General features: G+C 47.5%; 2 protein-coding genes across 5 annotated transcripts; both read left to right on the forward strand.

Moving 5' to 3' along the window:
* The first annotated feature begins 265 nt into the window (after positions 1-265).
* On the forward strand, positions 266-7,356 carry patl2 (PAT1 homolog 2). The gene is made up of 19 exons (XM_023822125.2): positions 266-416; positions 791-950; positions 1,139-1,371; positions 2,609-2,674; positions 2,843-2,896; positions 3,010-3,186; positions 3,284-3,361; positions 3,483-3,628; positions 4,000-4,074; positions 4,193-4,313; positions 4,463-4,583; positions 4,688-4,785; positions 4,865-4,936; positions 5,031-5,173; positions 5,321-5,477; positions 5,680-5,820; positions 6,153-6,250; positions 6,339-6,479; positions 6,581-7,356. The coding sequence occupies exons 1-19, from the start codon at positions 393-395 to the stop codon at positions 6,615-6,617; spliced, it is 2,142 nt and encodes a 713-aa protein (XP_023677893.1). The 5' UTR covers positions 266-392; the 3' UTR covers positions 6,618-7,356.
* Positions 7,357-13,762: 6,406 nt separating this feature from the next.
* LOC111849136 (uncharacterized) lies at positions 13,763-26,052 on the forward strand. Of its 4 annotated transcripts, XM_072705045.1 has the most exons (23): positions 13,763-13,879; positions 15,748-15,795; positions 15,982-16,029; positions 16,169-16,249; positions 16,569-16,598; positions 16,887-16,943; positions 17,198-17,254; positions 17,759-17,800; positions 18,084-18,137; positions 18,740-18,790; positions 20,401-20,448; positions 20,928-20,987; positions 21,204-21,251; positions 21,397-21,456; positions 22,750-22,812; positions 23,303-23,488; positions 23,620-23,676; positions 23,805-23,858; positions 23,954-24,019; positions 24,608-24,646; positions 24,992-25,027; positions 25,399-25,452; positions 25,866-26,052. In XM_072705045.1, exons 1-23 carry the CDS (start codon positions 13,813-13,815, stop codon positions 25,868-25,870), a joined length of 1,311 nt encoding a protein of 436 aa, XP_072561146.1. In that variant the 5' UTR covers positions 13,763-13,812; the 3' UTR covers positions 25,871-26,052. The 4 variants fall into 4 exon arrangements, with proteins under 4 accessions (XP_072561146.1, XP_072561147.1, XP_023677516.2 ...); XM_072705046.1 differs by lacking the exon at positions 20,401-20,448; XM_023821748.2 differs by lacking the exon at positions 18,740-18,790.
* Positions 26,053-27,284: the final 1,232 nt, after the last annotated feature.

The raw sequence follows: 27,284 nt of genomic DNA on the forward strand, positions 1-27,284 counted from the left end.
CATAATTCATATTCCATAGCATAAATGACACAAGTAAATGTTTCATAAGTAAACTTTTAATAATGCTAATTATTTTGTCAAACAACGTGGTGAAATCTGTTGGCTTTTGCAGTGAATTTAAAATAACAGGATTTCGTTGTTGATTCATAAAACGTAAAGCCACGCGCCTGTGCCCGTGCGCTCCGTCGACGACGTCGCTCCACCTGCACAGGTCCACGCGCCGGCCTGTATGTTTTGCCGTCACTTAATGCGCAGGCGCGGACCCATCTACCACGCCCCCTTTTCGCACGTGTAGCATAGTTAAATTGAGTTACGGAAAGCCGTGACTCTTGTCCGCGTAGAACCAGCTGGAGAGTTAACTGCGTTAGGGGACTTTCTGAATATTTTGCTAAATGAGTGACTCGGAGCAGCAACAGGTAAGCATTCCCTTGTTCTGGGATTAACTCCTTTAATATCGATTGTTTTACCAGAAAAATTAGGGATAGTGCTAGTGTTTGCTGATTGATTTGTCGTTTGTTTAATTTTCCGTACGTTTCCTTTTTACTGATCGTAATGATTCATGATTTAAATATGGATTGGTTAAAACTGAAGAAATGGAAGACTTCTGAATGACGATGGCCTTTCAGTTCGCGCCCAGACGCACTCTTAAGTGCCTAATCAAATGACAGCTGCGGGATTTGTATCGTATTAGGTCTGCCTAGCGGTGCGGCGTTTAGCATGACGCAGGTTTCATGGTGGCCGAGAGTAATTTTGAACTACTGGTTTTTTTTTTTTTGGTGTAATCCCACAGGAATCTGAGTCTTTTGCGCCAACTACCCACTGTCAAGGTGACAGAGAAAGTGGTAGCGAGGCAGAAGATGATGGAGAGATGGAGGAGTGCACTCTCCTGCAGGAGATGGGAGAGGAAGATGAAGACATAGATCTTTATAATGAGGAAACATTTGGCCTTGGTATGTGTTACATGAAATGATGGGACTCGAATGTTGTGGGTAAAATTTTGTGTTTAGTCATTGGCCTGAAGTGTGTTTAGCGGTGGAAGGTTCTGCTACTTGCTTCTTATACTCTGCTGTAGTGCTTGGTGCTGATTGCGGCTCTCTGGATATGCTGCTGTTTCCTGTATTGTTACCCTGCATCAAAGATCTTGAAGTGAGACCAGATGAAGGAGACCCCTCTGACATCCTGGTCTTCTGTGGAGATGAGTCTCCGGGACCTCCGTCGCCACCTCCGTGTACCCCCAACACCCTGGCCCCCCTGATCCAGGTCCAGCCAGCCCTGAACGGAAGGCCGAGGGAGAAACGGACGCTGAGGAGGGGGGATGTGTTTGAGGACCCAGCGATAATGAGGACCGTGAAGAGCAGGCCAAGCCTCAAGGTAAGGAAATGGACTAGGGCAGTGTTTCCAAATCTGGTCCTCAGGCACCCACAGCTGGTCCATGTTTTTGCTCCCTGCTAGGGGACTCAGGGAGCAAAAACATGGACTATCTGAGGGTCCCTGAGAACTAGCTTGGGAAACACTGGGCTAGAAGTTTCTGTAATGAAACTCTTAAGAATTAAGGATATGAAACCATACCCTGTGACGGTCCTAAAGACCAAATAACCTGTTTCTCAAAAAGGAAAAAAAGATGATTTTCTACTCCTGTCTGCTTTCATGGTGCTTGCAGTAGATCGATGGCTGTGATCTATATTACATTTAATAGTAACATGCTTCCATGGAATTGTTGAGGTTACATACTGAATATATTGCAGCCTGAAAATGTCGATTTGAGTATCTCGGCATCTGACGGCATGCAATGACTGTACGGACACTAAATCCCCTGACTTGTTGCACACTCCACTAAGGTGTCAGAGGAGGAAGGTAAGGAACATGCACTGATAATGTGTTGCCGCACTCATCACATGACAAACCACCTCAGGGATGAGAACCTGAGCGCAGCCATGTGACGGGCGATACCTCAGCACCACACCAGTCCGAATGGACCAGTGTGAGTTTTTTTCCAGTGGCTAGAGTGCCAATCCTGCCACCAGCCCCCAAGTTCTCCCTGTAAGTTGGATCTCCTTACAGAGCTGGACGTAGATTAACATCATACCCAGGACAAAGCAATTACAGGTTAAGGGCCCAATGGAGTAGAATCACTCTGGGTATTCACTGGATTTGAAATGGAAACCATCCAGTTGCTGGCACAGATCCCTAGTCTCAGAGCCACCACTCTGCCCACCAGGTGTGAGGGATGTTTATAAAATCAGAATTCTCTGGTTCTAGCCTTTAAAGCCTGTGGTGTGCAGACGTGAAGGTTCTCATTCTCGGTTAGAAGGTCGCAGGTCCTTTTTGTAAGGGACTTTTGTAAAGTCATTGGTGGGAAATCCTGGTTGGTGTAAAGCTTCAGAATGGCCCAAATCACAGGCTATTTTAATTTAATGGGAACCAGTTACAGGGGGGCTGTCTATCCATAACACTTCCTCTCACATTGGCTAGGAACCGCCTCTCCTCCCCATCAGTAAGAAGTACTGTAGTTATGTTAGCCCCACATCCAGGAGGAAGTTCACTCACCCTCCTCCTATTCCAAAAAAGGCTTCTTCTGATGCTTTTTAATCCCCCCCCCCCCCCCCAGAGCCTGGACAGTGCTATAGTGGACAGTGGCATTGGCTCCCCTTGTGACAGCCTGGATCTGGACACTGTGAGTCTCTGCTACAGCATTTATTTCCCTTTCCCAGCATCCTTTTCAGCTCGCTTGTTGTTCCATCGCCCTGCCCTACTCGTTCTTGCATCTGCTTGATGTCCCTCTTCTCGGTATGCCGCTCTCATTTGTTGCTGCTTCATGAATGTTGGCTTCTTCCACACACAGTGGATGCTGTCTCCATTTGGTCCCAGCCAAAAATCCGTCGGGCCCATGCTACAGGTCAGGTGGTAATTTTGTATCGTTTTGTTCTTTTCCTTCGCTGTGTCTAGGCACTTCTGCAAATGACTTGCTTGCGAATGGTGTTTGGTGTAGCATGGAATCTCTTCCCTCAGGACCAGGCTATAGTCACGGTCATCGGCAGCCAGGATCTGGCTCGGACTCCCCCAACCCCCCTGGACTTCCTGTCACCCCTTCGCCGCCCTTTTCCAGTGACTGGAGGTGGCAAGAGAGGGGGCCAGCGAGGTCATCAGCCCCTCATGAGACCCTTGGGGCAGAGGTACCTTTCTCAGGTGTGACTCTACAATGTGCTAATTGATTTCCCCCGTTTAGATGTTGCTAATGTTCTGGTGCAAACTGGTCACAATGCTGCCGCCCCTCTCCCCCCAGATGCCCATGAGTCCTCTGTTAACCGGATCTCCTGTATGTCCCCGTCCACCCTTTGGCTCTCCACAGCACTACATGCAGGTGGCTTGCCTAGTTATCGACTGTTCTGCTAGTCTAATTGGTTTTTGTTCCTTCTATAAACTGCTGTCGAAGACCTCATGAGTTTTATTTATGGTGTGTGTTCGCCCCCCCCCTCCCCCAGCGTGGTGGTTTTATGTCTCCTTCACGGCCCAGCATGACCGTTCCACAACCCTTTACCCCTAAAATGATGCAGTTGAGGTTTGGAGCTCGTTCTCCAAGCCCCTCCCCCGTCTACAGCCCTTCAGCCAATCCTATGCAACGATTCAGGTTTGAGATTTTTGATTCGGGTTGTTGGCAGCAATTTTGAGCACTGGGTGTTTCTGAATACAAAGAACGCAAAGATCATGCTTGTGGTTTTGGCAAGACCGATCTTGCTAACTTGTCTCCCAAGAACAAACTTGGGCGCAATGAATTGTGGGATTAGACTCGCCCGGCAAGAATGCAACCAGTGCACCCTTGGTGTTTGGAGTGGGGCATCTGGGGATTTGAACTGTCCTCTGTACTTCGGTTCTTGAGTATTGGAACTGGTCTTTGGCAATGGACGATGACATAAAACTGGCACACGAGAACACAAGTACGGTGAAGTACATTGAGAAATGCCTCCAGTTAGTAATGCATCGTGACCTTTGACCCCTTAGGTTCCCTGGTCATGTGACCCAGCTTCACCCCCAGCATCGCAGGCTGCTGAGCCACCGGCACCAGCGGTCGCACAGGTACCTGCTTGTCCTCCATCTGTACCCTGTGGTGCTCAAGTGCTGCATGGTAACTCTACCTAATGTGCTTTGAAACCTATCAAATGCATGGTGTAGTACTTCTCTGACCGTCTCGCAGGGGTGAGAACTTGGACCCTAATGGTCAGCTGATGTCAATGAAGGAGAAGGAGTGGATCATTAAATTGCAGATGATTCAGCTTCAGAGCGAGAACCCCCATTTGGATGACTACTACTACCAGGTCTCGTGGTTTTTGCCTCCGATTCATACACTGTTAAGGTTTTAAATGGCCGTTGTCCGAGATTGTAAAGATTGGGCAAATATCAGCTGTAAAATAACTGATGCAGTCTGAATATTTCGAGTTGCTGGGTAAACTGTGCCTCTCTGCAGGAGTATTACCGCCGTCTGGAGGCCAAGATGGCCGAGGAGGAAATGCTGGGTGAGAGGGGCAAGAGGGAACCCCCCAAACTCACAACTCCTTACGTCACCAAGACCGAGTCTTACACTCCTGGTTGGTTTCTCACACCCTGTCCTCACAATCTTCCACATTTTGGCTTGTGCCCTTTACGCTTCATGTAACTTTAAAATTTTTCATTTTTTTTTTTTTTAAATAAGTTGTCCACATTGAGGGTTCGCTGGGACAAGTTGCTGTGTCAACTTGCTTCTCCCCACGCCGTGCCATCGACGCCGTCCACGCGCACCTGCCGGAGGAGGTGACTGCTTGGACCTCGGCCTGGGTGTCTGATCTGAACGTGTCCGCTCACCTCGCCCTAAACCCTCCTCTCTGGTCAGTCTCACTTCTCTGAACAGGAGCAGAAAGATGCCAGACAGCAGAGGCTGACCGTGCTCCATAACATCGAGAAGGTATGTCCTTTAAGGAGCACCGAGCTCTATATGGGGAGGGGGCGGAGTTTAATTTATCCTGCCAGCCAATCCGTTTTGTCCGTTCGTTCTGCAGCTGTTTATGATCCTCTTGGAAGTGGAGGAAGGGGAGAAGATGAAGCGGTCCACGTTCAGCGAGGAAGAGCGGGTGAGACTGGATGAGAAGATCTCAAGACGAGTGAAACAGATCTACAGACAGCTGCAGCGCCCTCCTAACCTGTGAGTTAACTGGGAGTTACACGTAACATTTAGGCAGGTGGCCAGTCTTGCAGTATTAATTCTGTACACCAGCTGAGCACAGCTGCTTTAGTTGCATGCTCTTCTGAAAAGGTTCCCCTCCCCCCCCCCCCCCCCCCCCAAACCCAGGGAGGATAGTGAAGAGTTCCTTCCGTGCCTGCTGGTGTCGAAGGGTAAGCGATTGATGGCTCGGCTCCTCCCCTTCCTGTCGGAAAGCGACGCACAGCATGTTCTCAAGGTGGTGACTGTTCACCTGCCAGCTCTGATGAGCAGAGACACGGACGAGGTTGGGCTTCCCTCAGTTTATTTGACTAATTTGCCAGCCTTGCAGTTGAATGGTCTATTCATCTGGCATCTTACCTTGTAAAAAAAAGGTACAACCTGCACACTCCCCTGCTTGTTTCTTAGCAAGTGAAACGTGCCGAGAGGTTAACTGGAATTAATGTCCTTTTGGTCTGTGTACTACTGAAATGTGTCTGACTCCTCAGGCTCTGCCGGTTATATACCCATCTCTCTGTACTGTGATTGGGGAACTGTCCTTCAATCAGCTCATCGGGGTCCTCAAGGGGTTCACCTCAACACTGCCCGATTCCAAAGAGATGTGTCTCACCATAGCCTGCCAGAACAAGGTCTGTAGTTTCTACAAAATTGTGCCAACTTGTGTTCCTTGATGCTTTGGGAATTTTGGTGCTATGGAGGGGAGGGGAGGGGGGGGGAGGGGATTTGGGCTGTACAGTTGTTATGGAGAGTATATTACAAACAAAGCCAAGCTTGGTGCTTGTAGTACTTTTTAAATTGGTCTCTTAGCGTGTGCTTTGCCCAGTGTACCAGAGGCTTAAGGCCAGTATAACTAGTCTCCCATTTTCTGGGAGGGTATTGGACTCAGGCAGCACAGGGCACGAGACTGGGGGGCGCCGACTTGTGTCCTTTGCTTAATTCATGTGCATTGTTTTGCTCCCAGTTCGGCATTTCCCTCCTGTACGCGCTGCTCTCTCAGGGAGAGAGGCTGCTGTCATCAAACACCCCCATGGAAGCAGGAATCGGGGATTATGAAACTTGGTGAGGAGCTTGAGAAACTTCAGCCGCAGCAACGGCTGCAGTGGTTATGAATGTAATCTGGAATCCACCGCCCCCTCCGCTCTTCCAGGACGGAGACCGTCTTCCTGGTTGCCCGGCGGCTCTCCCGCGCCTCACTGGTGGAACCCCTCCTCCTCCCCTCGAACCTACTCTCCCTCTTCTGCCGGTACCTTGACAAGCACACGGTGCACCAGCTCGAGGACAGCATGGAGTGAGTCGGTGTCTAACTGGTGTTTCGTCTGAGGTCCTGTGTGTGCTCACCTTAGAATGTAGGGAGGGGAGGATATTAATCTCCCATTTTGTCATTGCCAGGAGGTCTACAGCTAGCTGCCCTGCAGTCCCCTCATAACCTTGCACACTCCTGGAGGATGGTGGCAGGCATGGGACGAGCTGCATTTGGCTGACTGAGCACTTGGTTTGCTGCTGCACCAGACAGGACTGCTATTTTTAACGCGGGAGGGTGTAACTATGCATATGCTGCCCCATGACCCAGCCTCCAGGCTTTACTTTGTACAGGTTTGAAATCGGTGAGAAGGTACCTGAAGTGTAATCCTGAAGTTCACCAGCAGAGGGTGCTAACAGCGCGTGTCGCGTGGCGCCCCCTTTCCACGTTCGAAGGGCCTGTCACGATTATCTTTTGATCAGCAAACTTGACGTGATTTAAATTGTCAGTCTGTAGACCTCATGTGGAGGGGGATTTAATCTTCAGCGCATGAGATCTTTTGGTATTTCGATGCTTGTCAGCCTCAGTGCGAGCAGGATGTAAGTTGCCCCATTCATACTTATTTTGGCCGGCATAATCCCACAATATTTATTGTGAAGTTTTCTCTAGCACATATCAGTTTTATAACTGCTATTTGTTTTTCTTGGATTATCTGTGCCTTTTTTCTCCTTTAGGTGGCTTTTGTTCTAACCCTTATTTTCAAGTGTCACTTCTAAAACCATAACTTATTCAACCTTTGTTTTGTATACGATTTTTTTTTTTGTTAACCAATTTTAATTTAAACTGACATGTACTTAAGCGATCAGATACTGTATCACAATTGTATAGCACTTGCAAATGTAAAATAAAATTCTAAAAGCTGTGAGCCTTTTGTCTTTACGTGGACTGTCCTGGACAAACCAGAACTTTAGTGTAAGGGCGATGGAAGCAAATACAGCTTTATTCCCTCGTTGAACCTTTTAGTTGGACTGTGCCATAAGTGAACGGTAATTTCTTGGATTGGGGAAATATTTAGTATTACGCGTTCCTTGAGTCGTTACGGGTTCTTTAGTCTGATCTATAGTAACGGGGGATGCGCACTCAAAAAGGGGTGAAATTTACACCCTTGCAGTTGTACCTTTTAAAGTACAGAAATGGATGGTCTCAATTTTTAAACTATAATTCGCTTCGAGTTCGCCCTGTAATCGGCGCACGTTGGTCTGTTCGCTCGTGTACAGGTTTGGTTTAAAAATCGGTAGACAAATAAGCACCGTAGCCGCCTAAACACATCTGCGCCCTTTGCTGTGTCGTCCTGATTCGGTTCGTTTGTGTCCTGACTTGCTCTGCCTGTTCCCCGAGATCAGTTTGGATTAAAACCTTTGTGGGGAGAAGATAAGCAGCTGTCTAAAACACCCGTTGATCTACAATGCTGCAATATATTGTTTCTCGTCGAAAATTTCTAATATCAAATGCAAAGCGAGCATTTAAGGTGAACATGTACTACTTGAACAATGCTATAAATTGTCTGTAGTCTCTCCACCCAAATGTATTCTTTGTGGTTAAAAGTATAACCTTTCATATATTTATGTTCAATATATGTATATTCAAAGGTAATGTTTTGCTTCTTGTGCGTTTCCAAGAAATAAAAATATTGTGTGGTTTTACTTGTCTTGCAATGTAATGGATCTGTGTATAGACCTACCTTATTAGTCATTTGTGTGTGTGATCCAAAAAAAACAAAATACATTATGCCACTGTTCCTTGTTTATCCTCAGGTGTGTATACTTTATATATAGACAGCATTAATCTTTTTTTTTGCCTTGTGTGTGAATACACTGCTGTTTTGCTACATCGTGCCCACATCTGTTCTCCCTACTTGTCTGCACAACCCAATTCTAACATATGTTCCCAAACATCTGGATGAGCATAGACACGCACCTGCTCGCTCCTGTCCCTGCTGCCGTGTGCCACCCCATTGTTTTAGCTTAAGTTCTTTATTTTTTCCCCACATTGGCACATCCCCATGTTTCTCTCTCCCCGATGCTCCAATGTAAACAGAGGCTGGGGCCAGCCGTTACTCAGCTGGTTAAATGGCCGGTAAGTCTGGATGTCTGATTCTCTGTTATTGTGGGCACTGGCAGCGGGTTACCGTAGGCACACATGCTATAACTAGCGGACAGACGAACGGTAAAAATGGTGGTTTGGGGATACGGATCGTGCTCCGCTGGTGCACTGCGCTGCATCTACAGATGCCTAGACATAACACAGCGAAGTGTGTTCTTCATGCCGATTCATTTTTTTTCCCTCTCGTTTTCAAAAGCCAGGATCGCGGCAGATGCTGACCGTCTGCCCAGTTCTTGCTTCAGAACGCCAAGGTGCAGACGTGCCCAAAGCTGACATAAATGTATCTCTCATCATCCCCTGTGCGAGCGTGACTGTCATAAGTCAAACACCTTTAACGTGCAAAATTTAGCCACCGCGTCTGGAGTTAAGATGGCTGACACTGTGGACTCGCAACTTAAAATTTGGCGGTTGTGCAAGAAACATGCTCAGGTAAATTGGTGTCTATAAATTGTATCTATCTGTGAAGCAGGTGAAGTACTGGCTTTCTGTAATGCATCCCCTGCCTTGTGCTCCCTACTTCCACTTCAGATAGTAACCTTGTAGTGTGTAAGCGGTGTAGTGGATACAAGGCCCGGTCTCTGGGGGTGGGCAAGCCTGGGGATGCAGGGGAGGCAGTGATCCTTTTGCAGGGGGCCCAGCTGAAATAATTTTGTCTCAGGCCCAGGAATTATCCACACCAACCCTGCTTATATCCAAAGGGGTTTCAAGTAGCAGTTCAAGGGGGAAACTCGTAAATTGTGTATTAGTCTGTAGGGCTATCTTTATGTGTAATATTTCAGTCATTTCATTGCATCTAAAGGTAATTAACTGATTTCTTTGTGAAAATAGAGGTTTTTACTACTTTGATGCACAGTTGTGCTCTCAGGCGTCTGTTTGGAAAGGGATCTCCAGGACTGCAGTGAGAGATGAGGACTGTTTGCTTTGCGTACATCTGTGCTTGTGCGCAAATCATCAGCCACCTATGCGTTTTTGGCACGGTGTCTCTGCAAGCCTGCAATGTAACTGTGCCCCGTCGGTGTTGACTCTGTCTGACTCTGTCGGTGGGAATTGGCGGGAAGGATGAGGTCTGGGGCCACTCTGGCTTAGGGGCGGCGCTATCTCAGACGGCAAAGGATATTTTTAGAATGATGAACCACCATGGTGTCGACGTTGCACTGGGGGCAGGAATAGTGGCGCACCGGCGTGTCAGTGATTTTGGTCCCCAGCTGAGCCCACTCGGTTCATCACTCGGCGTACTCTTAGCCTCCATATTTGCTTTGAGTCCATCTCTCCGGCCTGCTTTCGCAAACCGCATTCCTTGCGTCTTTTCAAACACCCCCTCTCCCCCCGCCTCATCTTTTCCCTGACCTTGCCGTTTCCTCACTCCAACTCTTTGTTTCTCCTTAGAGGCCGTCTTAGGTGAGGTTCCAGATGTCAGATGAGCGCTTACTTACCATTGATGAAGCAACATGTTTTACCACCTCGTTTAAAAGTTTCCGTTCAGGCTTGTGAAACTGCGGGATGCTTCTGGTCTATTGCAGAAGACCTGTGGTCACCTCCGAGAAACGTACACATTTAGAGGTGTCTTACTTCATTTCCCTTGTTTGTCCTGTGCTGAATTTTACTTTAATCTGCAAATCCTCTTCAGTTTTACTTCACACGAGTGTTTGACTGGTTTAGAATGAGTGGATGTGTTGGCCTGATGATCTGATTCCCTGGAAACCTGAAAACCAAGTGCAATAAAAGCCTGACATCCCCAGTTTGGTAGCTGCCCATGTCAGTATCTTGGGCAGGCCTGAGGACATGGAGATGTAGCAGATGTAGATAAATGAGGTGGAGATCAGGGTGTATTCATACCTTCATACCTGGGAATCCCTCACTGTAACCACCCCTCCCCTCCCCAGACACAGGGTTTGTTGTTTCTAAGGCCCCCAGATGTCTCCAAAACAAAATAAGTAGCTAGCTGGTAGCGTCACAAGGGCGTACTTACAGGGTCGCCGGCTCTCACGCATCTGGCGTGACACTCACGCTTTCAGACTCTCGCGCAAGAAATCTTACGACAAATCTGCATTATTCCATTATAAACATATATTTTTTTAACCTAAATAGTTTGCAAACCCCACAGACTATTTACAAGGTAAGAAAACGGTTGCATATATGTTAAATGAGTATACAGACTTGTCTTGAATTGAAAATCTCACACCGGCCAGCTGACCAAAGTTGACAACCCTGTACCTAGCTGGCTGGTTAACATGTTACTTTATCATCCTCTATTTAGGGAATGTTTGCCAAGAGGGGGCCCCACAAAAATGTCCAGCTCGAGTGGTGGGAAACATCTCCAGTGTCTCCATGGAGGCCTCAGCCATGACGGGCACATACTGCTCGGCTTGACCTCCATCTGCCTTTCCTGCTCCGCACGGCTCCTGGGCCGCCAGACCTGGGCAGACAGGCGGAGCCCGGACTCAGGAAGCAGTCAGAGAGAAGGAATGCGAATGCGCTTGTTTGCCTTTGGCTGAGCTCCTGGTCAAAGTACCACATTTTATGCTTTTTGATTGGGCATCTTTAGTCAACACACCCAGCCATACAGATTCATTCATGGGTAGGTAGCTTTTCATCTGCGTTTGTGCCTTAAATGTATGTGGCTCTTCAAACATCAACATCGTCATTGTAAACATTAAAAAAATTTTCCTTCTTAACTTTTTTCGCAGTCCTTTATACGATAAAAACCTATATTATAATGAAAAGTGATGCAAACAGTCTGTCTACCCACAATGCACCACTGTGGAGTGTTGCTCAAGGCAGTTTAGAAGGGGGGATCTCGTCTGGACAAACAGTGGCCCTTGACTGCAGTCTTTAGCACTGTTTGTTTTGTAGATAGCTGCTTATCACTAGTCAGTCATAGGGATTATCAGCCTATGGCACTGACATGCATGCGGTCGTCCTGTCTGAGGGGGGGTGGCTGCATGGACACAGCAGGTAACAAACGCTTTCCAGCGGGCATATTTAGCGGTGGCATTTGGGGCCGGCGTGCCGTCACAATGAAAACACGGAGCCCAAACCCACTGGTGAAGGCCCGTTTTGTGCGTGCTAAATGGGCATAACGTCAAGAGAGCCCTCCACCCAAAAATAAGGAGGGGAAAAATGACAGATGTGAAAAATGATCACCGATATTTTGGGGAGTGGGCAAATAAATTAGCTTCCTGAGTAAATATTTTGCGGGTTAGTGAAGTGTGCAGTTGGACGCTCTCTCTCACAAAGTCTTGATGGACATCTTCGTCTGCTATGAGGGCTCCAACTTGTCTGCTTGTGAGTGTGTGTGTGTGTGTAGGGTGGTTAGGCCTTACACATCTAATGTGGTACTGTTTGCTTTGTCCATAGAGGCCCATGCATAGGCGACATGTCATTCGCTTTACCTTTCAGTCAGGCAGGTCCAGCATAGTCCTGAGAGGGTCTCATCCTCTGGTTATAGGTTGCTGGATTGGTCCTAAGCACAGCTATTCTTTGACTCGCACGATTGGCTTGACCCATGTGTGGGGAATGTGGGGTCCGGCGCTCTCCAAGAAACACTCTGATATAAATCAAGCCTCGATCTCTGTCCAAAACCAATAGTTTACTTAGATTACAGGCCATTGACAACACAGGCCACTGAAGGCTTTATCGTGACCGCGCTTGAATGGATCTTAACTGGCGTATTAAATGCTTTATATGTGCTTTTTTTTTGATATGTCATCGTGAGTTAGAGACGTGTTCGTGGCATGTTTTTAGGTGTTTCTCTGTGTTCTCCATGTCAGTCTTCACATGGTGGGGGACCCTACCCCCCCTGGAAGCCAGAACCTTCATGGAATCTTCTGAAACCACTTATCCTGTTCAGGGTCATGGGGGGGGGTACAGAGTCTATGGGCACAAGGAAGGGAATAACCCAGGATGGGGCACCAGCCCATCACAAGGCACAGTGCATACCTATGGGAACTTTGGTAAGTCCAATTGGCCTCAGTGTGTTTTTGGACCCTGGGGGGGGGGAGGGGAACCCCACAATGACACAAGGAGAACATGCAAACTCCACACACATGGAACCCGGGTGGAGACTCAAACCCACATCCCAGAGGTGAGAGGTGAGAGTGCTAACCACCGTACCACCCCCAGCTCTGACCAGCTCCTTAATTTTCATTTCTCTTTTTTTCCCCCTGAAATGCAGCCATGATTCAGGTGCCCCGTTTGTGTGTTTAAGTCACCAGGGGAAAGAATCACGTAACCCTGTAAATTTCTTGGGATGTCAACGCTCTCGGCCAAAGCGTGATTCATTTCAGGTTCTCTATTTTAGTAACATAAATCCTCAGTTTAAGCTGCCGTCTGCATATGGTACCTTACAGGCCTGGGGCTTTGTCTCTGCACGTGTGAAATATCTAGGACTTTTTTTTAAAGCTTTTTTATGCATTATTATTTAATTTAGATTTTATTGAATGTAGTCAAAGCACAGAACTTAGGAGCATTTACATCTTTGTGTTGCTGCTGGTTTTTCATGGGTTGTTGAGTTGCGTCCCACGGCGAGCAGGATGTCTGTGGGTCAGATCGCGTGCATCTAAGGCTGCGTGTGGAATCCCCTGTATCCCATCTGTCAGGATCAATCTTATTCTGTTCTCGTTCCTAGTATTAACTCGTGAATACTGAGTGTCGGTCACCAGGGAGAAAGTGGATGCTGCCCGTTCCCCACTCTGCTGAAAAAGGTGTTTTTTTTGTTCATAGTCAGCGGTAACCGTGCTCATTATAGGATGCTTGTGTGGGATACGGGAGCCAGTTATAAACCAGAAAGTGCAGGCTTTTAAACTGCGGTCCGGTTTCCCCTTTTCCTGTTATTCCGCGCGCTCGTCATCTGCGTTGACGTTCAACGTTTTGCCTCTGCACGTACACACGCGGGCACCTGACTGGCACCCCAGAGCCAGACTCATCCGAATGTTAGGATGCTCCATTTGCAGCACAGAGGGGCGGGACTAATGAAAGGAGGCGGAGTCGTCAGATTGTTTGGCCAGTTGTGATGCGGGTGGGCCGGGGGGCTGGTGGACAGGAAACAGGGCGGGGTCAACGGAATGCCAGGGCGGTCCAATCAGAATGCAAGAGGGTGGGTCTAGGGAATAGGAGGCAGGGTGGCAAAATTGGTACATAAGACATGGGCTAGTGGGAGAGATGTCTAGTTGCGCTTCCATCTGTCCGTCTGTCTCCCTCTCAAGTCCATCCGTCTGTCATGCTGGGTTACAGCTTCCTCCTGGCGGCGCTGTTGCTCTGCCTGGCTGGACAGTCTCTACAAGGAGGTAAGAGAGGAGTATATGGGAGCAGAGAGAAAAGGGCGGGAAAGCCACTGACTCAAGGCTGCATGGTGGAAATTCACATAGGGGAGTTTTTTTTGGTGGTAAATGTTCAACTTTTCTCCTATTTATGTGCTATGCAATTTCAAAGCACTCATACAAGGACATTTAAAGGGGCTCTGTCAGCACCCCTTTAAACATTATCGGACACTATTATTCAGTATTTAATTTGTAAATGAGAAGGTTCCGGGACGTGCTAGGTATATGAGAGCGGAGGTTGTTATGACACTAATGAAGGACAGAAACTCGCGTGAACATTGGTCTGTAAAATAAAATACATACTTTTGTTTCCATGTTTTTTTGTTTTTCTTTTAACCATAGAGCTGCCAAATCCTGACAAATAGGTGCCAGAACGCAGACAGTCAAAAACAGAGGGGGCCCTTAAAGTGCTCCGGCACATACCGAGCACTTACAGTACAGGGTGGGGTTACGATTTTTGTGCGTTGCCTGGGTCTCGAACTTGTGAGTCAGCAGCTGGCTCACGATGATGTCACATTCTGAAGCAGCAGCCTGCACTTCTATCCCCAGTCTGAAGGGGGCGCTAGTAGTATGACTGTCTGTGACAGCGTGACTGTGATGCAATTATGCACCTGAGATCTGTGTGGAACAGCAGGGCTGTTCGTTACCTCGCTGCCTCTCCAGTAAATTAGTAATTTCTTTGTCTCTGGTGGCTGGACGCTGCTGCTAACGGCTACATCCGTCTTTCTAAAAAGATTACCAAGTCAATATTTGACTGCTGCTCTAATGCCATAAAATAAGCTAACTGTGTACAGGTATTACAATACTACAGGTCAGTGTATCCAGTGTGGGCTGATATAATGGCGGTAAGTTATGTTGATGAACTGATACACTGGCAGACGGGCTCTGATGCTCGTGGCGTGATGCTAGATTAGCACTTCAGTCTGATCATCAGTCAGTTAGTTGTGCTATCAGTCAGAAAGACATTGGATGAATCGGTCATCATTTGCGTGCGGAGCCTCGGACCAAAGGCATGTCTTGTGCACTTTGAGATCCAGGTTCGCTGGATCTCTCACCACCCCCCTCCAGCAACATCACCGACCCCCTCCAGCAAGATCTAGAAAGAGAGGCTCGAGTCACAGGGGGAGTCTGAATTTCACAGCCCACAGTGAGAAACGTCTTTCCAGCCAGTAGCGAGAAAGGCCCCTTTGAGGTACTAGATATACTCACAATGATATTTTGACGTTGTGGGGACCATATTTTCAGGTTAAGTTCAATTATATAAAAATCTGTGAATGCAATCAAAAAACTAAAAATGCCAGAAGGCCTGTATTTTGTTTGGTTACTTATGGTTAAGATTAGGGTTGGGTAGGGGTTAAGGCTTTTATTGTTGGGATTAGAGTTTTGGCATAGGAACGAATGGATGGTCCCCACAAAGATAAGTACAGGAGTGTTTGTGTGTGTGCGTGTGAATGTGAATGTGTGTGACAGTATTTCATTATCAGTGAGTCTCCCTCTTCCCCGTTAATCGACCAGGCAGTGGGAGAGTGACAAGACCGTCACACCATCGCATTTCTCCCCGAAGTACCGGCCGGACCCCCTAAGTTCAGGGAATTCGCCATTTTCTCATTGACAAAACGTTTTGCTTATTTTTATTTTCGATTGCGTGCGAAGCATTTACACCGCAAGCCCCCATCTCTGCAGCCACAGGCTTTTCAAGTCACACAGGCTTTCGTTGCGGTGTGTCGGCAGCCCGGGCGTGACGCTGAGTCTGCAGTATTTGGAAAGTGCGTAACATGGCTGCCTATGTGCCTGTTAAGCCCGGTGTCGTAATTCTCATGTGTCATGTATTGCAGGAGTCCAGCCACCAGGGGGCCCTCTAGGAAGAGCCGTGCCTAGCAGAGGTGATCAGCATTCCTTTTTCTTCCCCCCACTGTCCAAGCTGCATGTGTCAGCTACTCTGTGCAGTGCCACCTGCTTGAATGTCATTTGATATTTGCATGCCATCTGCCTGCGATGCCGTAGTAACGGCATGCGAGCACAGGGCTGGTTGCCGGTGGTGATGTTGAGCGTGGCCTCTTCTCTCCCAGGGCTCGGTATTGGTGCAGGACCCGGCGTGGGTGGAGCTAAAGCTGGAGGTGAGCTGCCATTCGCCGACGGCGTTACCTCAGAATAATAATATTCCATGAACTACTCACACACACACACACACACACACACACACACACACACAGGTGTGCTGGAAGTCTGACTGTGGTTTTTTTTTTGTGTTCCCAGGGACCAGACTTCCGTTTCCACAGCAGGGGGGGCTGGGGTTTGGGGGGGGCCCTTTTGGAGGGAGGTCTGTGAAAGCAGGTGGTGAGTTCAGACCCGGGTCGGCACAATGACAGCCTCGTCCCCGTCGACCCTTAAGAACAGGAGAGCAGAACCTTTTATTTATAACTTAAGTGAGCTGAAGTGAAGATGCTTTCTTAAAAGATGACTAACACTTCCCTAAATAAAGAATCTCATCAGATTCTGGAACCAGGAAACAAGAATCGCATAATTCAGTTAATGCAGTTTATATATTGGCCAAGAGACAACAGGAAATGACTTTTAAAAAAGTAATTTTTTGCCATAATCCCAAAAAATGTTGTGTTATGCTGTCTCTCGCTCATTTCTCTGTACATGCACACAGGTCCCTACCCTGGAGCTCAACTCGGGAGAGGTGAGCAATATTTACTGCTGTAAAAATCAAACGCGGTCCTGTAGCCAAACTCAGCGCGGAGCTGGCAGCCGGTGAGGGTTAACCATCCTGGCCTCGTTACAGCTCCCGATGTCGGTCCTCTCCCTTCATCTCCCATGAGAAAGTCTGTCGTTGCATTGTAGGTTTGAGTAGCCCTTTCCCTCTTCAGTCAGAGACGTGTTTACCGCGCGATCACTCGTCGTGGTGGCCAGACATCGGCTGGAATTCGGCAAGTGAACCCGGTTGGTCTGAGTGAATCTGTTTCCACAGGTGGAGCAGGAGCAGGGCCTTGGCAACCATTCGGCCCCCAGGGAGGCTTCGGTGCTGGTAAGGGCCCCCCAACCTCCTTATCAGCCTCCTACAATGTGTGTGGCATCTCTGAGCTGCTTAGTAATATCTTTCGTTTTGTCTTTTGTCAGTTTCTTTGAACTTTATCTCATATTTGGCTGAATTTTGAGCCAAAACTCTTCTAGTCTAAGTCCTTTCTAGTATAGTCCTTAGCAGCTGCGCCTCCATGTGGTTCATGCAGTTGCCCTCATCACATCTTCCCCGTAAAAATGCTCTGGCTACTCTGGTTTCAGGACCCAGCCTGGGGAACGGACTGGGCGTGGGGCCGCAACTGGGAAAGCCACGCAAAGGTCAGCTGGTGAAAGTCATCTTGGCAAGGGCATGACTTTGGGTTGAGCATTGGAGGGGTTGAGGTCTCTACCCATTTTGATTAACCCCCCCCTTCCCTCCATAATTTACCCCCATGCATCTCGGGGCCTTTTCTTGCTTGGCAGAGAAACTTCCTATCATGCGGTCTATGTTACACCTCAGTCCACCATCTGTCTGTGTCTGTGCTCTGTCCCGGTCTGTCCTGTCGTTGTCTGTGCCCCGGTCCCCGTTCTCTGTGTGTACATGCTCTCTGTGCTCATTGCTCTGGCCGTGTCATGTCGGCATTTTGTGCATGTTCTGGGTGAATGTTCCCCTCTGTCCTCCAGTCTATGTCGGGTGATGTTCTATTGTTGTCTGTCTTCTGTTCTGTTCCCTATGTATCCTGTCCCTGAATCTCTCTGTATCTGCACTCTTATCTCTTTCTCCGTGTGCCCACTTTGTCTGTCTGTACCCTGTACCTGTTCACACTCCGTCTATGTCCACAGGGTATGCAGCTAATGGCTTTGGCTACGGTGGAACTTTGGGAGGTTAGTGCTCATCCGTTCTCCTGGTCAGTTAATGATCGTCTAGCTCTCATCACACCTGGACACATAGTTTTATTAATAAGCAAGCCTCTGATAAAGTAGGACATCAGATTTCTTTTGTTATGTTTTGTTTACACATTTGGAGGGCAGGGTGAGTGGGAGGGGCTGCACTTTGTTTTTGATTCATGTTGAAGCCGGAGGAATCTCTGATCCTCCAAATGTCCCCCCCCCCCGGTGTCTGGGTTCACCTGGTACCTTTGATATTCTCTGCCCGTCCTGTTGCCAGGTTACGGTCCCGCAGCCGGCATCTTTCCCAGACCAGGACTGTCTCCGGGCACAGGTAAGCCATCCAATTGGAATTCACAGGAGCCCCGGCTCTGATCACACCCCCCCCACCCCCATCCATGTACACTGGGGGGTGACCGCGTGGCGAGTTGAATTTCCACATCAGACGGGATGCTGTTTGATGAGTCATCAGACGCCGTCCTGGAAGACGGGAACACGCCTGTCACTCTGGGCATTTTCGCAGGCCCCACTGTTTGTTTTTCTGTCTGCCTTAGAATGTTCTGGTTCCTGTACTCTGTTCTCCTGCCAAACTATATCGCGGTTTAAATCTGTATGTATGCCCCCCCCCCCCGCGCTTCTGTCACTAAAGGGCCCGTGTGCCGCTGTGAAAGGCAGGCTCTGTTAGCTCCTTCTCCCAGCATTTTTTATGTCTGCCCATCCCCCCCACCGCACCCAACCCCACCCTGACTTCACAGATGATGTCATTTTCGCCGGTCTTGACAGAGCTCGTTTGTTTAATGGCGTATCGCTAATTTGCTAAACAAAACGGAGGACAAACCAGTACCAGCTCTTGCAAAAACACAGGGCTGGATCTGTCCAGGTGTGGAAGGTGCCGTGTGACGTTTGTGTGACGGTGCCTTTGCTTATCACCGGTAGGTGCAGGAGTCCAATGTGCTGAAGGGCTGTCGGCCAAAGCAGCTAAAGCGGGTAATCCATCTCAGCCCTGAGTCTCAGCGCAGAGTCTCTGCTCCGAGCGTCAGCAGAGTCTCTGCTCTGAACCTCCGCAAAGAGTCTCTGCTCCGAGCCTCAGCACAGAGTCTCTGCTCCAAGCCTCAGCCTCGAGTTGCACTCGCAGTCTGGGTGCTGACTCTAGTGGTGCTTCCCTCTGTTGAGCCATGCTGATGGAGGTGCATAGACCTGCTTTCTGTCTGAGAGCTGCCTCAGTGTCCAACAGCGGTTCCTCTTTGGACCCCTATGAATTCATCCACATGTTACTTGACATGTCTGTCTGTCTCTGTTCTCTCTCTCTCATTTTATTATAATAATAATGCATGTGTACATAAATCAGGCTGTGAATTTCAAATCACGTTTCTAATCCTAGTTGTTTTTCAGTCAAATGAGCATCTTTGCATTAAGCTTAAGTTGGACATTTCCTAGGTACAAAAAGCTGTCTTTCATTCAGGATCATCCTGTGCGTGTTTCTAGATGTTTCTGTCCTGGTTCCCCTGAGATGCCCCTGGACTCAAGGAATATGTCTGGTTTCTAGTTTAATATCCAGAAGCTGGTGTGGCTGGTGGGAAGAGACAGGAAGTGAAACATTTGGGTAAACCTCACATCCCTGTGCGGCTTGCTGGTGCGTCACTGGCACAAGTCTTTGGTTTAACATCCGTGCGGATGTGGTCTGTCAATGGCATTCAGCTCTGCCTGTCCATCCTCAGTGATACTGACCAAGACGGATATCTAGTGTTCACCATAGAGACGGCAATGAAAAGACTTTAAATACATTAGCTGAATTTTTTTATGCTTAATATTCCCGTCATCTGCAGTGTGTCTGCTGCAGTGTGTCTGCTGCAGTGTGTCTGCTGCAGTGTGCCTGCTGCAGTGTGTCATTCGCTTCAGCAGTTTCTGCTGGTTTGCAATTTTCCGAGGAGCATCTGGCAGTGGCTCCTGCGCAGTCAAATTCCGCTTCCCTGCGATTTGAATGACCTTGTACCCTCAAAGGTCAAGTTGTCGTTTCGTTCCTTTGTTTGGCTACATCCACTACCCATGACCAACTATAATTTGCTGCTGTGACTAATATGGGCAAAGCCTGCCGTGTTTTATTTACACAGTACCATAGTCAAGCTGGCCTAAGGTCTCTTAAAATTTAAGTCTGATTTTACTCAGCCTGATCATTTTAGTGTCTGGTGACTTGGCTGTTTTGGTGGTCCAGCTAGAAGACGATTTGATCACGACTCATCTCCACGCCACTGGGTGGAGCGATATCCTTTGACCATCATAAGGCACAGAACTATCTCTCTGTTGCAGAGTATGCTGGTAATGTCTGACGCACGTCTAGCGTTCCTGGCTTTAAATCACGTTACAGCTGAATTCTGATTTATTCTGTGTCTCTAAAGCTCTAGGATGCCTCATCCGCATTTTAATGGCCTTGGGATCTTGGGTCAAGTGTGCCAGGTGGTTAGAGAATTAAAAATAAAATTCCCCCACCCCATGAAAATATTCTGTGACATAGCTAAGCTTCCTGGTGTGAACCCAGCTATGCCTGGGTGTGTCACATGCGGTTAAGTAACATGTGGTGATGATTCTGTGGTCCCCAGGACGTGCTGGGGTGCAAAACGGACAGGGGGCAAAAGCAGCTAAAGCAGGTAAACATCGGCATGCATCCAGTCTCCGTGGCGATGCTGTCGACTTCCGCCAGCTTACCTGCTCTTCCCCGGTTCTGCATGTTCTGTCCGCATTCGTCTGTTACGCTCCGACGGCGGATGTTGGAGATGCGCGGCCCACCCTGATTCTGCAGCTCAGTCCATGTTATGCCGCATATACTAACCCTTGGCCCCCCAAGCCTTTGGAACGCGCTGACTTCTGTGTGCTGATCTCATTGAATATGTGCAGCTACAAGTCATGATTTGTGCATTAATTGTCATTGTAAGTGCAATTATCCCATGACCCTGACTAGGATGAGCAGTGGGTGTAAGGTGGGTATAATTACATTTAACTATAATTGTAATTGTAATTGTAATTGAGGGCTTTGATTACCCCACTGAATGTATGTGAGTGTGACCCCTCACGTAGTCACTGAAAATCGTGAGGCCGCATCCTGTTGTGACATCATCATGTCTCCTAGGTTACGGTCCCCAGCCTGGAGGTTATACAGGAGTAGCACTTGGAAACGGCTTTGGTCCAGGTGATGGATCTTTTTTTTGCCTGTTCATTGATTTGGCTCCATAACTTGCAGGTCTGCATACATGAGTCACACGTGTGGTGGAATGTTATGTCAATGACCTTTGACCTTCCGCCTGAAAGGATGAGGTCAATGGATCGACCAATCGGGGAGGAATGTGGGAGAGGCATTGCTTGATTGACACCATCTTTCTTCTGTCTTATTGGTCACCCGGCTCAGGTGTGGGGGCTGCTGGATACCCTCAGGTTGGAAAAGCTAGACCAGCAGGTAAAATTCCTATGACTACTTGAATTAGGAAAGCATTCATTGTCAGTAAACATTATTTTATTGTTAATATTCTTCAGTACAAATTACACTCGCCCTTGAAATGCATATGCTAGTTGAAATACAGTTTTTTTTTGTGTGGCTGCAGATTTTGGTGCTGGCCGGGGTGTTTTTCCTGGGGCGGCGCTGGCCAATGGCTTTGCACCGGGTAAGCTGACACAGCGCCGTGAGAAAATGCTCTTAAAGTGACTAGGTTTGTCCGAAGACTGGGCGAAGTGTGCTAGGGCGTCAACACAGTAGCCGAACATGACCACAGAGCGTGTAGCGTGTGTTTGCAGGCCCGTGGGAACCTATGAGATGTCTGTCCTGTTGATTAACTGAGCTGAGGTTTAAGATAAGGGCAGATGAAGTTATCAAAAATCTACTGGGGACCATTTTCAGTGGTATGATTTTAAAAAAAAAGTGGTATGGTTCAAAATTTTTTGAATTTGCGTCATGATCTAGATGATCATTTGGTCAGTATTCTGTACACTGACTGCAGAGTCACTGATAGCCAGTAAAAAAAAAAACTCAGAAGGTAAGATCCATCTGGTTCCTTTGCCCCCCCTGACCCCCCCCCCGGGTGCCAGGTGGAGTCAGAGATGCAGGGAAAGCCCAACCTGCAGATATAACACTCTCTCTCTCTCTATCTTGCGTGCGCTCTTTGTCCATCCGTCTACCTGTCTGCTCGTCTGTTTCCTTCCTCTAACAGTGACTCTCTCTTCATCTGTTCATCCACCTGTCAATGTGTCCATGTCTGTCCCTCTGTCCTTCCTCACTCCCTTTGACGAGCTGAAAACACCGGTGCCTCTCCCTAAGCTAGGCTAACGGCTATGGAGCTGCTGGAAACAGCTACGGCAATGGTGTGGTGCTTTAACACAGACGGAACCTCGTTTTATTATTAAATATCCTTAAATGGGACTTTAGCTCCTCCGGGGTTAGGATGCCCTAGTGTTTTGCTGACAGTGCCTGACTGGGAGCCAAAGCTGGGAGGGCAGCAGGTAACCAGCCTAACTCAGCCTAACCCAGGTGAACCTAGGCTAACCCAGCCTAACCCAGGCTAACTTAGGCTAACCCAGGCTAATTTAGGCTAACCCAGCCTAACCCAGGCTAACTTAGGCTAAACCAGCCTAACCCAGGATAATTTAGGCTAACCCAGGCTAACTTAGGCTAACCCAGGCTAACCTAGGCTAACCAGCCTAACCCAGGCTAACCTAGGCTAACCCAGGCTAACACCACCTAGTCAGCAATGTAGTGACCCAGGACAGTTTCTTCTCCTCTTGCTCTGATTTTTGAGATTTCACTTAATGAGATTTTCATTAGCATATTGTCTAGTTTTTGCATGTTATTCTGTTTTGCCTTCACCCTCTTTGTACCCAAAGGCGGCTGACTGAGTGAATGTTCTAATGATTTGAATCTTGCATCTCAAGTGCTCAGGCCGCCACTGTCCTCTCTCACCCAGGGCTTGCCACCGACCCCTACGGAGGACAGGGCCTGGGACTGGGGGTCCAGCCTGGAAAATATGGTGGGTGTAGGAGGTAGACCTATGGGTAATTAAGGGTTGGGTAGCCAGACTTCCTTTTGAAACTAAAGTTACGGAAAAAGGATTAGAGTATAACACATGGGCGACTCTCTGGAGGTGTGATGCAACATGGTAATTTATAGATAACAGTGAGGTTTTCTAGTTCATACGTGTTAACCAGCAGCTCTGTGGACAGTCAGATTTTAGATTGCCAGTATTAGACCCCTCCCTCTTTGTGCTTTGACTAGAATGATTCTATGAGCATTTTGATGAAGATATTGATCTAAATATCTTTTAAGGTGATAAAGAAAAGGTTTTATAGGAAACAGAGCAATGTATGCAGATTAGTGATTCCGTGCCATCACGGTTCGTTGCTGAGCTTCTGGTCCGTGTTTGTTACATGTGTCATTCATACATTATCATGCACCGTGCATAAATTTGTCAGTCGGTTAAAATTCCCCCTTTGAATGCAGTACCTTTTCTGTGTCAATAGGGGGTGCTGGAGGTGGACCAGGTGTTGGAGTTGGTGGTCCCCAGGCTCACCTGCCTTATGGGGGCCAGGCAGTGGTCCCTGCTAGGCTGGGAGGCAATGGCAAGGCGGTCGGTTACAGTCAGGGACTGTCACCATATGGGGCTCATCCCGTCCAACCGGTGGGGCTGGCTGATGACAGGGACCTAGGTACACATATCTGCAGTTTGAGGTAGTACCGAGGGATTGGCTAGTTAAAGGGAGCCTGGGTGAGTGCAGCTGCAAACTAGGGCCGCTGTTTCTGTTAGCGTGGATGGACTATTCCGGCTTATGTTTTGCAGGTGGACTGGGCGGCGAGCCTGGCGGCGGACTGTTCGAGTCCACGGCAGGGAAACGCGGTAAGCTCTGGTGACATCACCGGATGCCTCAGGACAGTTTCTACAGGATTAGGGTTTTTTGGGACGCTTGTGAGATATTTCGGGGGAGGTACTGAGGCACATGTGAACTGACATCCCATTTGCTGCAGGTGGAATTGGGCAGCTTTATAATGGTGCCCCCGTTGTTCCTGTGGCACAGAACGGTAAGGACGGCGAGCAGTGTCGGGGGGGCTCCACCCTTGTGGGGCGGAGGTTTAGCAGCAGTCCGCAATATAAGGGACTTCCACCCCTCCCACAGGAAATGGGGGCTATCCATATGGTCCCCAAGCCTTGGCAGCCAATGGGAAACCGACAAGCAAACATGGTATGTTTCTCATAATGTGCATCTCCGCCAGGCACTTATTCTGCTTTAACTTAGTTAAGTGTGAGAACAGCCAGATTAAAGTGGGCAGTTTTCTCAAATGGATCTGTCACAGTGTACAAAGTGATGCATGTAAAAATGCGGGGGAGACACCTGGTGCTGGATGCATGTAAAAATGCGGGGGAGACACCTGGTGCTGGATGCATGTAAAAATGCGGGGGAGACACCTGGTGCTGGATGCATGTAAAAATGCGGGGGAGACACCTGGTGCTGGATGCATGTAAAAATGCGGGGGAGACACCTGGTGCTGGATGCATGTAAAAATGCGGGGGAGACACCTGGTGCTGGATGCATGTAAAAATGCGGGGGAGACACCTGGTGCTGGATGCATGTAAAAATGCGGGGGAGACACCTGGTGCTGGATGCATGTAAAAATGCGGGGGAGACACCTGGTGCTGGATGCATGTTGACTCCTACCGTCTACATAGCTGTTAAAACTTGGAGCCCAGTTTCATCTGGTGGTTTCTCACCTTGTTTAAACCACAGTACCTCCCTCTGCATCTGTCGTGCCTTTTGTCTATTTTTTTTTAGGAGATGGAGGGTACCAGAATGGTCCCGTGCAACCAGCAGGTAACCTTAATAAGAATTATTAAGCATTTAGCCTATTGCTAAGAAATTCTTTACTCATAACCACAAATGTGTCACATACTGTGATTAGTCAGAAGCTGTAAGCAGGGTGGACAACTGTCTCTGACAGCATTTCCAGCTACCGTTAGCCATGCACTTTCAGATAGACTTGAGTGGAGTGAGTCAGGCAGATATATACTAATGTTCATGCATAGAATCAATCACTGTCATCCTCATAAAGAGCTATTGTGAGATGCATGATCCCACGAAACCAGGAGAAAATAGAGCTTACCTCAGTCAAGCCCATTTTACACATTAAAGTCGTGTGTCTCCTTCGACTCTTCACAGGATATGTTGGACTCGGTGATGGTGCAGGCCCGTATGGTGAGAGTCTTCCAACCAATCCTATTATCTTGTACAATGCTCAGTAAACTAGGCCTGACTTTAAAGGGATCCCTTCCCGTCTTAAATGACCAACATCAAAGACCACACGCCTATTTTCCTTTCAATAATTCAGCTGGCGTTTTAGAAGGCGTGACTTTCCTATCCTTGATCCAGACGTCCTGAGTGGAGGGCGATTAGTCATCCAGCTCCTAATTAATTAGCCCTTACTGAGGTTCTCATTTGAAACGGAAATGATCAGGTTTGAGTTTGGAATAACCAGCCAATCAGTCTGTACTGTATTAAAAGGCATACGGCTATCTCTACCACTTAAATATAATTTATGGGGCTTTATTCTGTATTTCCGTCGATAGGTGGCAAGGAGAGCAAGTATGGACTGAATGGATTCTTTGGAAATGGATATCGAGGTGAGGATCAAGCAGTTAGATCCAGATCATCTAGCCTTTGTTGTTTCCTTGTAACAACGTGTTATGTAATAATGCCACATTATGTAATAACTTGACAGAATGTAACAAATTGAATGAGGATAATAATGATAATGATGATGATGATAATAGTAGGATAATGTTGCAATATAATATTATAATGTCTATACATTTGTAACATTTTGTCAAGTTATTACATAACATGCTGGAATAATGTGTGACACTATGTAATAACATCACCTTATGTCATGGAAATCTGTTATATTTTGTCAAGTTAATACACAATTTAGCATTAATACATAATGTGTTATAATATCCCAGCATCCTGTGCATGCTGTTGTTTTTAAGGGATAAATCCTCTTAACTCGAAATTTTATATATCTCTGTCCCTACAGGCTAATATCAGCGTTCTGTTTTTTCCTGTTATTTGTCCGTTTTGTTCTTTTGTATATTTTTGTATTCTTTTTTACCTTTAACGGCCATTGATATTTTTGTATGTTTTTTTTGTGAACCCCTGTACCAATTCACTTATTGTCAAGTTTTTTTGGTTCTCACTAAAGTTCAGGCACCAACCGCATCCAGTATCTGACTCCTGTTGTTTGTCCTTCGCGTGTGGCATCTGGAATTAATACAAAGCTGGTTAGTCCACACACTCACAGACACACGAACACAGGTTTGTAATCATGTCTTTGTGGGGACTCACCATTCATTTCTATGGGAAAAACTCTAATCGCAACATGACAACCTTAGCCGCTACCCAGCCCTAAACTTAAGCATAAGTAACCAAACAAAGTATGAGACTTTTGGTATGTTTTTTGTTTTTTGATTGCATTCACAGATCTTTGTGGGGACCTGAAAACGTCAAAATAACAGATTTTTATTACATTGTGGGGTATATTTGGTCCCCACAATGTAATATAAACCAACTCCACACTGGGGCAGCGTGTGGCTCAGTGGGCTAAGCCTGTGTGCCTGTAACCAGAAGGTTGCCGGTTCAGACTCAGCACGTCTATGGGTCCTTCAGCAAGGCCCTTAACCCCCAGCTCCCTGAGTGCTGCTATGGGTCTCTGCCCTTTGTGGACAACTTACTCTACAAAAAAAGTGCAAGTTAAGAGAGGCATAAAGACTCCACAGTGATCAATAAAGTATCAATTGTTATATACACTCACAGATCTTTAGTAATGTGCTTTTCTGATAGGTCAGCCTTGCCATTCATTATGAACCCTTAGTCGACTCAATTTCAGTTCATTTTATTTTTATATAGTGCACTCCCCTGCCTAACGTCCCCAGCATGCTTGACAAGGATTTAACAAGGACGACACAACCGGGGACGACCTGGTCTTATACAATGATAAGAAGATGAGTGGAAAGGAAGAGAGAAGACAAGAGAGGACTGATGGAAACGTTCTCGGTGTGACGGGCGGCCTGGACTACATGTTAGCACATGAAGAAAAGAGTTAGATACCTGAGTTAGTGTCTGAGCTCGCAGCGAGTGAGTGAAACTGAAACTCTACTCTGAGCTTGGTAATGCTAGAGTCCTTGTCATACCATAAGCTTTTTATTGTCATCTGTGATTATCTTACTATGACTAATGGATCTTTTAATTTGATCTCTGTTTTAAAGCTGCATCTCAAGATAAACACATTACCAACCTTCGCACATTTTTTTAAAAATCTTGATCAACAGACAGGAAACCGCATTATTTCCTTTTGCTCTGGAGGACTCTTTCTTTCTTTCTTGTCGTTTTTCTGACATGTTAAAACTATCCAGCTCATCAGGTGTCTGTTGTTTGCGAATGCCTTTTGGGATGTGCC

This window comes from Paramormyrops kingsleyae, chromosome 22 (genome assembly GCF_048594095.1).
Source record: "Paramormyrops kingsleyae isolate MSU_618 chromosome 22, PKINGS_0.4, whole genome shotgun sequence".
NCBI classification, from domain to species: Eukaryota; Metazoa; Chordata; class Actinopteri; order Osteoglossiformes; family Mormyridae; genus Paramormyrops; species Paramormyrops kingsleyae.

Excerpts from the sequence above, each read along its gene's own strand:
- patl2 (XM_023822125.2), top strand. The coding sequence starts at position 393 with ATGAGTGACTCGGAGCAGCAACAG. Across the intron at positions 4,937-5,030 it reads TGCTCCATAACATCGAGAAG|CTGTTTATGATCCTCTTGGA; the intron begins GTATGTCCTTTA and ends TTCGTTCTGCAG. Across the intron at positions 5,174-5,320 it reads CTGCAGCGCCCTCCTAACCT|GGAGGATAGTGAAGAGTTCC; the intron begins GTGAGTTAACTG and ends CCCCAAACCCAG.
- LOC111849136 (XM_072705045.1), top strand. The coding sequence starts at position 13,813 with ATGCTGGGTTACAGCTTCCTCCTGGCGGCGCTGTTGCTCTGCCTGGCT. Across the intron at positions 18,791-20,400 it reads GGCCAAAGCAGCTAAAGCGG|GACGTGCTGGGGTGCAAAAC; the intron begins GTAATCCATCTC and ends TGTGGTCCCCAG. Across the intron at positions 21,252-21,396 it reads TGGAAAAGCTAGACCAGCAG|ATTTTGGTGCTGGCCGGGGT; the intron begins GTAAAATTCCTA and ends GTGTGGCTGCAG.